At 43.9% G+C, this 12,724-nt stretch overlaps 1 protein-coding gene across 1 annotated transcript in view; it reads right to left on the bottom strand.

Annotated features, from left to right (window-relative positions):
- The window catches only part of LOC124613341 (nephrin-like), a 161,786-nt gene that overhangs the window by 37,579 nt on the left and 111,483 nt on the right, over positions 1-12,724 (bottom strand). Inside the window, exon 8 of the mRNA XM_047142038.1 lies at positions 10,751-11,028. Within this exon, the coding sequence (XP_046997994.1) occupies positions 10,751-11,028 (278 nt within the window). The remainder of the gene's footprint in view (positions 1-10,750; positions 11,029-12,724) is intronic.

Below are 12,724 nucleotides of genomic sequence, written 5' to 3' on the forward strand. Positions count from 1 at the left end.
AGTCAGTGCACCGCTCAAGTTTACTTATGCACCAAATACACGTTAGTTGGTTTGCAAATAAAGCTCAGACACAGTAAAGAAATTATGTGTAAACCAATTGATGAACTTATAAGAATATGAATAATTATTTCAGTGTGTAATGCACGACTTCAGTGAAGTCCTACGTTGAAGGTAATGTAAATTAGCTATATGGTAATGGAAGAATAGTTAAAGTTGTATAATGTGTAACTGCTGGTGTAAAATATGTAGGATTAGTTCAGGCCTATTACGGGTACTCCCAACTAAAACTTCAAGACGAATTTTCTGAAGGAAGTAGCTTTATTATGTCCTAAGATAGTATCCCCCGCAGGCACTAAAAATTCGTGCAAGTTCTAGCTTGGCTGCTCCCTGAGGCAGAACCGCCTGTATGAAATGACCAGCAGAGGGACACGATCACTCATCATCATGAAATCGGCGATCGAGAGCCCTGTAGATCATGAGTCGACCTCTCAACGCTCCTCCATAGATGGCAATGTTGTGCACTTTGGGTCCAGTTGTCAGGGACTCCTAGCTGGCTTAGGTCTTTCTGTAGCTCATCCTCCTATAGATCTCTGCGTCTTCCGATTGGGCGGGTACCATCAGGTCTTCCCTTAAGTACCCGAGCAAAGCATTAATTCATCAAGGAAGCTGAGAGATACTAACATACTAGTGATAAAGCAGAGTTACATAAGAAAAACTAGATAGAACGCAACTGTAAGAAAGGCTAGATACAAAGCAACTGTAAGTATTCTGGTGCAGAGAGAGCAGACTAGAGCGTCAGAAGGGTGAAGTTGCGAAAGTCAGTAGCAGAGCTGACAGCGAGAGGGAACCAGGAAACATCACGTCATAGCCATCCCCACCGGCGCAGGAGCGAGCAGGAAGCGTCGTCATAAATAACCCCACTCTAAACTAATTCCATTGCTGATTTCTTAGTGGTGATTGCTGATTGCCGAATACCCAATGCGTAGTCTCAGTCCCTGGGTCAGTTGCAGCTATCCAGTGAGAGGCAAGGCTATGAGTTCGACCCTTAGCACGCCTAGGTGTTTTCGATCGGCTATGAAGAAACGAGTTAAGCTGGAAGGATGCTGCTGCTGGCAGCTGCACTGCCTACTTCCGGGGCGACACTGATGGGGTGCAGAAGTCGCCATCACTGTACACGCCTCCTGGAGGCTTGACTTGCATGACCTGGACGCTGTCCGTTGTCTGCCTTCGAGATTCGTGACGCTGATTGCGACACTGCTGGCTCCTGTTTCCTAAACGGGGAGCCGCCCTCTATGATCCAGTGAACACTTCAGTGGGCCTGGAGCCTAACTCCTGAGTGTAAATCTTTAGCGTCTACACGAGCTGTTTGGAAATCCATACGCAGAGCTGGAGGTCGCCAGACCATGACCTCCCCCCCCCTCCCTCTCCCTCCCCATGATGAAACAGCTGGCACCTTGGCACCTGACGCTCCTGGCGTTACTGAGAGTCGATCACACAGAGGTAGTCTGCTGCTGACGAAGCGCTAGTGCTGTGGCACAGTTGTGGTACAGCACTATCGAAGGTAATCCTGTATTTCTTCCTAATAAATGTGTTATTGACAATAATGTTTTCTTGGCGCTTTGTAGTGCAATTAGAACCTTACCACTGCATTCCGCCCGGCTCTCCCCTGAAGACTGTAGGTGTGTGCGGTTTCTGGGACTCGATCTTGATAGACAGTGGAGATACGTCTGCACAACCACTTAGTAAACAGGTATAGCGGTTTTCAGCTCAGTGCAGCATGGGATCCCACAATTAACAAAATTCGTCAGGAACGCTCCGATCTGAAAGCAAAAGCGTCCGCAGACAGATTGGATAGCCACCGGGTCTCGACGCCGGGCCGTGTCGCCCTCTTCCCTTCCCCCTCTCCCCCCCCCCCCCCCCACCGTCGCGGTACCCCCTTCCGCAGGAACGCGATTGGTCGGCCTATAGTAGCGGACGATGGCCAAGCGGCTGTATGGGTATGCAGAGCACAGCATCCCGACACTTGGCCAGAAGATGATATGTACGAAACTCATCGAAACGTTGTGACAAGACAACGCCACCACTCGGCTGATAACCCCGGAAGAATTCAGTGGACCATTATAATATACCATCCACTGCTAGTTATGCCACCAGCCGTCTGTGAGTGGCATGTTGACGTCGAACATAGGCGGAAGTCAAATTAATGTGACTGCACTGTGTGGTTCTTAACACTACAACTCAATCTTAGAAAGTGATTATTATATAGAAGGGAAAATGTGTGGTGCATAATTACAGATTGTGCATCTGGGAACCATATTAAGAGACAACGCTTTGTCAAGACGAACGTACTGGGAGCGATGTCAGGAGACAGATGTTAGATTTCATTCAGAATCAAATTTGGATCTGTTATAAGCCATCATATTTCTTTTCATTTGTAGATTATGTTTTCCGATTTAACTATCGTAATTTTTCAACTCTTATTGTCGATTGCAGTAGCAATTTTTTCGTTTTCTCCATTTTCTGTTAGCAAACAGACACCACAAATATTTGGGTGGATTGAAACAGTCGTTGTTTCATGGTGGACGTACAAACGAATGGCTGTCTTTCCTTCCTTGCTGTACTTGTCGAGAGGAAGTTGGGGGGTACGTTGGCACACGCAGTTTATAGGAAGCCTACTCACACTGACGTGTATCTGCAGAGCGATAGCTATCAGCATCCAGCTCAACATGAAGGAGTGCTTGCTACCTTGGTTCACAGAGCCCATGTCATCTCATACCCTGAGATTTTGTCAGCTAAGTTAGCCCTCCTCGAAGTCACCTTTAGTCAGACAGATCGTACGTGCGTTGTGCTATGAACCAAGTGTCTACCAGGTGAGTGATGATACGTAATACCGAGGTGATGCCAAAAACTACAATGTTTTGCCTTTACAAAGGGAGCTTTTCGAACAGGATCGGTCGTGTTTTGCGAAAGTATGATGTGAAATGGCTTTTTCCACCAACATCTATGATCAGGGATCATTTAGGTTACATAAAGAATGGTCTTGATTTAAGTAAGCTGGGTGTCTACCCGATTCCTTGCAGTTGCGGCATGCCATATATGGGTCAGAATATCAGGATTGTGGAGGACGGGTGTACTGAGCATAAGCGGCACACACGCTTGCGTACAGCCGAGTAAATCTGCCATTCTACAAAATTGTCTTGGTAACGGTCATCCTACGCAATATAACAACACGGAGATTTCGGCGTGCGCTTCCAGCTGTTGGGTTGTGTTATTAAAGAAGCTGTAAGAATTAAATTAGCAAGTAAACTTATAAATAGAGATGATGTTTTTTGTTTAAATTAAGCATGGAATCCAATTCTGCTCTCCCCCTTTCCAAAAAACAGAGGGACAGATTTTATGGTACCTCATCCAACGTCAGTCATCTTCGGTTTGTAATGGGGCTATTTTGCCCTGAAAATGATAGAATGTGCTTCTGCTGAAATATCGGTGGTTGTCGACGCTGTAACCTGGTTGCATTCCCGCCAGTTATTTGAAAATTGTATACACTGGGAGAAACTCAGGTCTCACATTCCTGTTTAGTCCCCCCTCTTGGGTCTCCGGGAGCAGTCAGCCAAGGGGTAGGTGACCATGAGAAAAAAAAATAGAATAACCAACGAAATGGTAAAGTTCTACAAGTCGGGGAGCGTAATTTCAGAAGTTTTCATGTGGTAGGAAAGCTAGGAAATTTGAAGTGGAAATGCTAAGGCTGACGCTATAAATGGTCAGGCTAGTGAAGTGAAATGGAAGGAAGATAAGGATTTCTGTTAAGACGAATAAAGGTGACTGCAGGAGGGTAGGGGAGAGAGTGAGTTACTGTGAACAGTTAAGAGATAGGTTTGTTCTCACCAGATTCAACAGCATTCTAACACTGACAGCAATAGTTCAGATATATATACCGACGTCTCAAGAGATGATACAGAGATGCAAGATGTGTGTGAAGATAACGAACAGGTAATTAACTACGTTAAGGGAGACGAAAGTCTAATAATTATGGAGGATTGTAATTCTATTCTAGAGGAATGAGTAGAAGGGAGAAAATGGGTCTGATAGTAGCAATGAGAGGGGAGAAATACTAATGGAGTTCCGCAATAATTTTCAGCTGCTAACGGTGCAAAATTTGTTTACGAATCACAGCGGGAGGAGGTATACCTGGAAAGGCCGTAAGATGTGGAAAGATTCCATCTAGATTACATCATGATCGGACGTAGATTCGGGAATCCGACATTGGACTGCAGATGCAGACTCAGATCAGAATTTAGCAATGACGAAGGGTAGACTGAGGTTTGCGAGAATCGTCGCGGGAGAATCAGAGTGGAACTAAGTGGGATGCAGAAGCGCCCGGGGAATTATGAGACACGTTTGGCGCTCGCTACAGATGTCGATACTATGCTAAAATGTAGCATGGAGTTCATTAGAAGAAGAGTGAACATCTCCAAAAAGAGCAGCCACAGATGTTGGACGGACAATCGCAGGTGGAAGAAAAGTAACTGCGAAGAAGTCTGGGTGACATGAGAAATGCATGAATAGATCGTCGAAAAAACGAAGCACAATAATGTTGAATGAAAGACAATATTACAGCATTATAAATCACTTAAGAATAAACAAACAGTAACTGGAGGGGAGCCTGGGCGAAAAGGCTACAGGAAAAACGCCAGGTAATCGGAAAAGAAATGATCGTCGGAGTGATTGGCTTAGTATACAGTAAAGTCAAAACAATATCTGGTGAAATTTAACAACATGACAGCTTCATTAAGAATGCAACGCAGGTTCAATTGTTAATCGAAGGATACATAGCGGATATTTGGAAGGAGGACAATGGAAGCCTTTCTGAGGGGGTGGAGTTGTGTGATATGACAGGAGAAGAAATTGGCGTAGATATGGAAGGTCCATTATTAGCGTCAGAATTGAAAAGAGTACGAAGTACTTCAGATCAAATAAGGCAGACGGGATACATAACATCCTACTGGAATGTCTACAGTAACTGGGGAGAGAAGTGACAACTAAGTGGCTATTCGAGTTGGTGTGTGGAATCTGTGAGACTGGCTACTTACTATCAGGCTTTCGGAAAAATCTGGTCCACATCATTTCGATGATAGTACGAGATTTTACATGCTAGAACTACCGTACCATCAGCTTAACAGCTCGAGCATCCAGTCACTGAGTAGAATAATACACGGAAGAATGGAAAAGAAAATATGTTACATGAAGGTCACTTTGCATTTAGGAAAGATAAATGCACTAGAGACGCAGGCCTGATGTTACGGTTGATAATCGAAGCAAGACTGGAGAATAATCAAGACACTTTCATATGATTTCAAGAATTGGTAAAAGCGTTCTACTATGTAAAATGGTGCATGGTATTCGAATATTCAATATGTACAAGTTCCAAGAGAGAACAATCAGAGCCAAAAACCAAGAATAAATTTTTCGGTTTAAAAAGGATGTAAGATAAGGATGTAGTGTATTGCTGTACAGATCCATAGAAGAAGCAATGGCTGGAATAAAAGAGAGGTTCAAAAGTAGGATTAAAATTCAGTCTGAAAGAAAATCAGTTCGTTGCTGTATGGCCTTCGTCACTGAAAGTGGAGAAGAGCCACAGTGTCTGTTGAACGGAATGGTTAATCTAAAGAGTACAGAACATGGATTGAGAGTTAACCGAAGAAAGACGAAAGTAATGAGAAGTAACAGGTGTGACAATGACGAGAAGGATAATATCACAATTGGCGATCACAAAGTAGACCAAGTTAACGGATGCCGCTTCCTTGGAATAAAACTAGCCCATGACGCACGAAGCATAGCAGACGCAAAACGCAAACGTGCACTGATAAAGAGGGCATTCCTGGCAAAAAGAAGCAAGACACAGACCTTAATTTGAGGAATAAACTTCTACGATTTACCTTTGGAGCACATCATTGTACGGTAGTGAATCAGGGACTTTGAGAAAACCGGAACAGAAGAGAATCGAAGCGTCTGAGTTTTGGTGCTACAGCAGAACGTCGAAAAATTAGGTTTACTGGTAAGGTAAGGAATGTGGAGCTTCTCCGCACAACTGGCGAAGTAGGGAACATATGGGAAACAATGACAATAAGAAGAGATACTATGACAGGAGTTTTGTTAAGACATCAGAAAATAACTTCCATGGTAGTAGACAGCTCAAGAAGAAAAGAGGGGAGATCGGTAAACTCATCCTGCTGGTCACAGAACCACGTACCTACAGTGCGAGCTGTGTGACACGTTGCCTTATCCTACTGGTAGATGGCATCGTGTCGAGGAGAAAAAAGGGCGAGTTGGCGTTGAAATGGTCCCCAAGGATAGATGGATACTTGATCTATTGTGCCTTCCAGGATAACGAGCTCATCCATGGAAAGCCACTCAAGCATTCCCCAGACCGTACTGCTTTCTCCTCCGACCTAGACGCTTCCAAAGATTGTTGCATGGCCGCACAGGCCAAAGGAAATCTGTCCGACACAGCATAAAATGTGATTCATCTGAAAAGGCCACCTGCCGCCAGTCAGGAGACGTCAAACTGCGGTAGTGGCGTGCAATACCCAGTCTTGGTCGCCGGTGAACATGAGTCAGCATGGGTACATCGACCAGGCGGATGCTGCAGAGACCCATCCGCAGCAACGTTCGCTCAACAATCATTGAGGAGACATTGTTGGTAAGCCCTTGGTTTACGTGGGCGGTTAGTTGCATGTCTGTTCACCCGTACATATCCCCACGGCCATTTTTCTCCCTGTTATACAGGGTGACCTATTTATAGTTATCGGGCAAAATATCTCGCGAAATAAGCATCAAACGAAAAAACTACAAAGAACGAAACTAGTCTAGCTTGAAGGGGGAAACCAGATGGCGCTATGGTTGGCTCGCTAGATGGCGCTATCCATAGGTAAAATGGATATCAACTGCGTTTTTTTAAATAGGAACCCACATTTTTATTACATATTCGTGTAATACGAAAAGTAATATGAATGTTTTAGTTGGACCACTTTTTTCGCCTTGTGGCAGAGGGCGCTGTAATAGTCACAAACGTATAAGTACGTGGTATCGCGTAACATTCCGCCAGTGCGGACGGTATTTGCTTCGTGATACATTACCCGTGTTAAAATTGACCGTTTACCAATTGCGGAAAAGGTCGATATCGTGTTGATGTATGGCTATTGTGATCAAAATGCCCAACGGGGGTGTGCTATGTATGTATCCTGGACGACATCATCCAAGTGTCTGGACCGTTCGCCGCGTAATTACGTTATATAAGGAAACAGGAAGTGTTCAGCCACATGTGAAACGTCAACCACGACCTGCAACAAATGATGCCCAAGTAGGTGTTTTAGCTGCTGTCGCAACTAATCCACACATCAGTAGCAGACAAATGGCGGAGAATCAGGAATCTCAAAAACGTCGGTGTTGAGAATGCAATATCAACATCGATTGCACCCGTACCATATTTCTATGCATCATGAATTGAATGGCGACGACTTTGAACGTCGTGTACAGTACTGCTACTGGGCACAAGAGAAATTACGGGACGATGACAGATTTTTCACACGGGTTCTATATAGTGACGAAGCGTTATTCACCAAGAGCGGTAACGTAAACCGCCATAATATGCACTATTGAGTATCCACGATGGCTACAAGTGGAACATCAGCGACCTCGGCGGGTTAATGTACGGTGCGAAATTATGGGAGGAAGGATAACTGGTCCCCATTTAATCGATGGCAAACTAAATGGTGTAGTATGTGCTGATTTCCTACGTAATGTTCTACCGATGTTACTACAAGATGTTTAACTGCATGATAGAATGGCTATGTACTTCCAACACGATGGATGTCCGGCACATAGCTCGCGTGCGGTTGAAGCGGTATTGAATAGCATATTTCATGACAGGTGGATTAGTCGTCGAAGCACCGTACCATGACCCGCACGTTCACCGGATCTGACGTCCCCGGATTTATTTCTGTGGGGAAAGTAAAGGATATTTGCTATCGTGATCCACCGACAACGCCTGACAACATGCGTCTGCGCATTGTCAATGCATGTGCGAACATCACGGAAGGCTAACTACTCGCTGTTGAGAGGAATGTCGTTACACGTATTGCCAAATGCATTGAGGTTGACGGACACCATTTTGAACATTTATTGCTTTAATGTGGTATTTACACTTAATCACGGTGTAACAGCATGCGTTCTCTGGAATGATAAGTTCACAAAGGTACATGTATCACGTTGCAACAACCGAAATAAAATGTTCAAACGTACCTACGTTCTGTACTTTAATTTAAAAAACCTACCTTTTACGAACTGTTAGTCTAAAATAGTGAGCCATGTGTTTGTGACTATTACAGCGCTATCTATCACAAAGCGAAAAAAGTGGTCCAACTGAAACACTCATATTTCTTTACGTACTTCACGAATATGTAATAAGAAACGGAGGTTGCTATTTAAGAAAAAACGCAGTTGATATTCGTTTGACCTATGGCAGTGCCATCTAGAGGGTCAACCACAGCGCCGTCTGGTTTCCCCCTTCAAGCTAGACATGTTTCGTTCTTTGTTGATTTTTCGTTTGACGCTTATTTCGTGAGATATTTGGCCCGGTCACATCAATGGACCACCCTGTACATGACGTATCCTGCACCACATCAGCCTCGGCTCCTGTTTTCGATAGCGCCTTTTTCCCATGAACGGGGTACTTTAACTACAGTGCATGCTATCAGTTTCCAGACTTAGCCTTTCAGAAATATTTGCAACCTTCGCCAAAAAGCCAATGATAATGCCCTTTGTGCGTCAGAAAAATCGCTTCGTTTTCGCATTGTGGCAGCTACTGCACTCTTTACCGACTCCCCTCTGACATGTTTTATATACCCTCGACTGCTGGTGCTGCCACCTGTCGTCTGTGAGTGGCGATTAGAAGATGAAGTCGAACATAGACGGGGGTCACATTATTGCGACTCGATAGTACATTTATGTGGTTTGTCTTCCTGCCTCAACCTGCATTGACGTGACAGCAACTTACTCTAGGGTATTTGCCTACCGAAATACAAACTAGCAAAAGACCATGTTATTAGTTCACCTCCATACAAAAACAACCATAAGGAAGTGTGTTAAATTTCTTCATTATTTGGTGCGGTGTAAATAAGAATGCGATGGTGTTGCATCATCATCAACACGGCAACAAGAAATCTTTGGGTTCCGCCAGCCTGTTGCATTCACTCGATGAAATGACATGCCTGCAGTGAAACATAAACGAGTAAACTGTTGGACGTTCAATACTAAAGCCAAAAAACTGCACTACTGACCATTAAAATTGCAACACCACGAAGATGACGTGCTACAGACGTGAAATTTAACCGACAGGAAGAAGATGCTGTGATATGCAAATGATTAGCTTTTTAGAGCATTCACACAAAGTTGGCGCCAGTGACGGCACCTACAACGGCGCTGACATGAGGAAAGATTCCAACCGATATCTCTAACACAAACAGCATTTGACCGGCGTTGCCTGGTGAAACGTTGTTGTGATGCCTCGTGTATGGGGGAGAAATGCTTACCATCACGTTTCCGACTTTGATAAAGGTCGGATTGTAGCCTATCGCAATTGAGGTTTATAGTATTGCGACATTGCTGCTCACATTGGTCGAGATCCAATGACTGTTAGCAGAATATGGAATGGGTGGGTTCAGGAGGGTAATACGGAACGTCGTGCTGGATCCCAACGGCCTCGTATCACTAGCAGTCGGGATGACAGGCATCATATCCGCATGGCTGTAACGGATCGTGCAGCCACGTCTCGATCCCAGAGTCAACAGATGGGGACGTTTGCAAGGCAACAACCATCTCCACGAACAGTTCGAAGACGTTTGCAGCAGCGTGGACTATCAGCTTGGAGACCATGGTTACGGTTACCCCTGAAGCTGCATAGCAGACAGGAGCGCCTGCGATGGTATACTCAACGACGAAGCTGGATGCACGAATGGCAAAACATCATTTTTCGGATGAATCCAGGTTTTGTTTACAGCAAAATGATAGTCCCATCCGTGTTCGGAAACATCGCAGTGAACGCACATTGGATGCGTGTATTCGTCATTGGTTACACGTCTCGGTCACCTCTTGTTCGCATTGACGGCAGTCTGAACAGTGGACGTTACATTTCAGATGTGATACGACCCGTGGCTCTACCCTTATTTCGATCCCTGCGAACCCTACATTTCAGCAGGATAACGCACGACCGCAATTTGCAGGTCCTGTACGGGCCTTTATGGATACAGAAAATGTTCGACTGCTGCCCTGGCCAGCACATTCTCCAGATCTCTCACCAATTGAAAACGTCTGGTCAATGGTGAGCGAGCAACTGGCTCGTCACAGTACGCCAGTCACTACAATTGTTCAACTGCGGTATCGTGTTGAAGCTGCATGGGCAGCTGTACCTGTACACGCCATCCAAGCTCTGTTTGACTCAGGCGTATCAAGGCCGTTATTACGGCCAGAGGTGTCTTTTCTGGGTACTGATTTCTTAGGATTTATGCACCCAAATTACGTGAAAATATAATCACATGTCAGTTCTAGTATAATATATTTTTCCAGTGAATACCCGTTTATCATCTGCATTTCCTCTTGGTGTAGCAATTATAATGGCCAGCAGTGAATATCGTACGTAGGGGCCTTAGCATTTAGAGCTTAGAGCACGAATCTGGACGTTTCGGTCACTCACCGGGACTCTAAAGATGTTCATCCTGGTCCATCCGCTGCGACCCCTGGGGCTGATAGCTGCGATGCGCATCGTGATGTCTTGGTTAGGTTCGATGTCGTCCACTAGGAAGACTGGCGACTTCTGCGTTTTATTGAACATTAAGTTGCCTGATTTGACATCGAAGACTTCTAGCTGGTAGCTCTGGCGGAATCCCAGGTCAGTTGAGTTAGAGCACTGTACCGCGAAAGAGTCAGTCGTCTCGTTCAAAACGGAGCAGTTGGATGGAGCGTCTGGCAATCCTGTGAGAAAAAAGTCATTTAACACAATATCAACGACGCTACTTACTCCAGATTATATAAGATAAAACAAAAAACCTCATTATAGCCGTCTTACCATACTTCGTTACTACTTCCTGTGGCTTCCATGGTAATGGAAGACAGTGGGAATGTCACTTCAAAACTTAGTTATGGATGATATTGTATGTGGTAATATTCTTACATAATACCTCTATTTTCCTTACATTTTCCACTGAGCCATGTGAACTGTTATCAGACTTACATTGCATCGCTTCCAGAGCTTAAGGGCTCTATTTTACTCCATGGGGACACGAATACAATATCAGTTTTTGTAATGGATTAACAATTATCAGATTGTAAAGTACTAATGAGGAATATTGGAAACATCCAGTTACAAAACAAGAGTCCATTAAGTCTATACTTGTGTATTCAGTCCACCTGATAAATTGCGCCGTATGGAGAACTTCTCGCGAAATCGATTGCTGTACAGTGAAACACAAGTAACTTATCAGTGGGTCTCACGTAAAAATATCTCAACTTAAATTACTATATTTTGCAGACAAGTCACACTCCTCAACGTTCCCAAGACAAGTTCTAAGTGAAGCAGGAAAAAACCTACAGGAAGATAGTGAATCTGTAGGAAAGACCCCCGTCGAATATGTCAAAGTGGTCACACCAAACTTTGACAATGTGGAGAGTTTTCAAAGTGTAACCCACTGGAGTCTTGAGCGGTTACTACACCCCAATTGCAGCTATGATTTTCTGATAATAAGTGGGTCTAGACCGACAAGTCCGACCGAATTTTTGGCAGTCTCTTGGATTGCCACTTAAATGCCGAACCTGTAGGTGGGTACGCATCGATTATTTTAATAAGTACAACATAAATATGAGGTAGAAACTAAATGGAATTGTTATGACGGAACGTGTTGAATTCAATGCTATAAGTACAGTATCCTACTAAAGATGAATTGACAATGAATAGATTTATTTACGGACAGATGTTACTACTACAGGCGAATTAGTTTGTAAATAATGAATGTGCGAAGGAAGTTTCTGTGAAGGCCACAGTGCTTAGTTAGACAAGGTCCTATTGATGGTGTTACGCCCCTGTCTACCTTTTAACGGCAAAATAATTTTGCTAGTTAGTTGCAGTGGAACACATAGTTCTGTAATTATCAAATAAATAAAAATTTCCTAATATCTAGAATTATGGAGAGAGCAAATAATTATTAAGATATAGTCAATTAATCTTTTCTGGGTTTGTGACCGCATTATATTTGTATGGTTATAGTCATCCACATGAACACAAAACGAGAACGATTCAGGACATGTAATGAGTACAGTCCCTACATTGGAAATCATGCCCATAATAATGGTAGAGATGGAGAGATTGTTAGTAACGTAAATCATGAACAAGATTGATACTGAGGTAATCATTCCCAGAGCATTGACAGGGGGGAGAGTTTGCTAGTAACGTTAATCCTGAGCGAGATTGGTAATGTTACAAGGTGTAATTGTTATTCAGTTAAACGGTCTGAGTGCGACAGAGCACTGAATGAGCTGAACTCCATCAAGTCAGCAGGAGTCGATGATGTACCTTTGGAATTACTGAAACATGTGCAACGTATAGGAAGAAAAGCGTTGTTTAAGTTAGTGCCACAATTATATCTGCCGTTTGACTTGCCATCATTTGACTTGC

This window comes from Schistocerca americana, chromosome 4 (genome assembly GCF_021461395.2).
Source record: "Schistocerca americana isolate TAMUIC-IGC-003095 chromosome 4, iqSchAmer2.1, whole genome shotgun sequence".
Taxonomy (NCBI): Eukaryota; Metazoa; Arthropoda; class Insecta; order Orthoptera; family Acrididae; genus Schistocerca; species Schistocerca americana.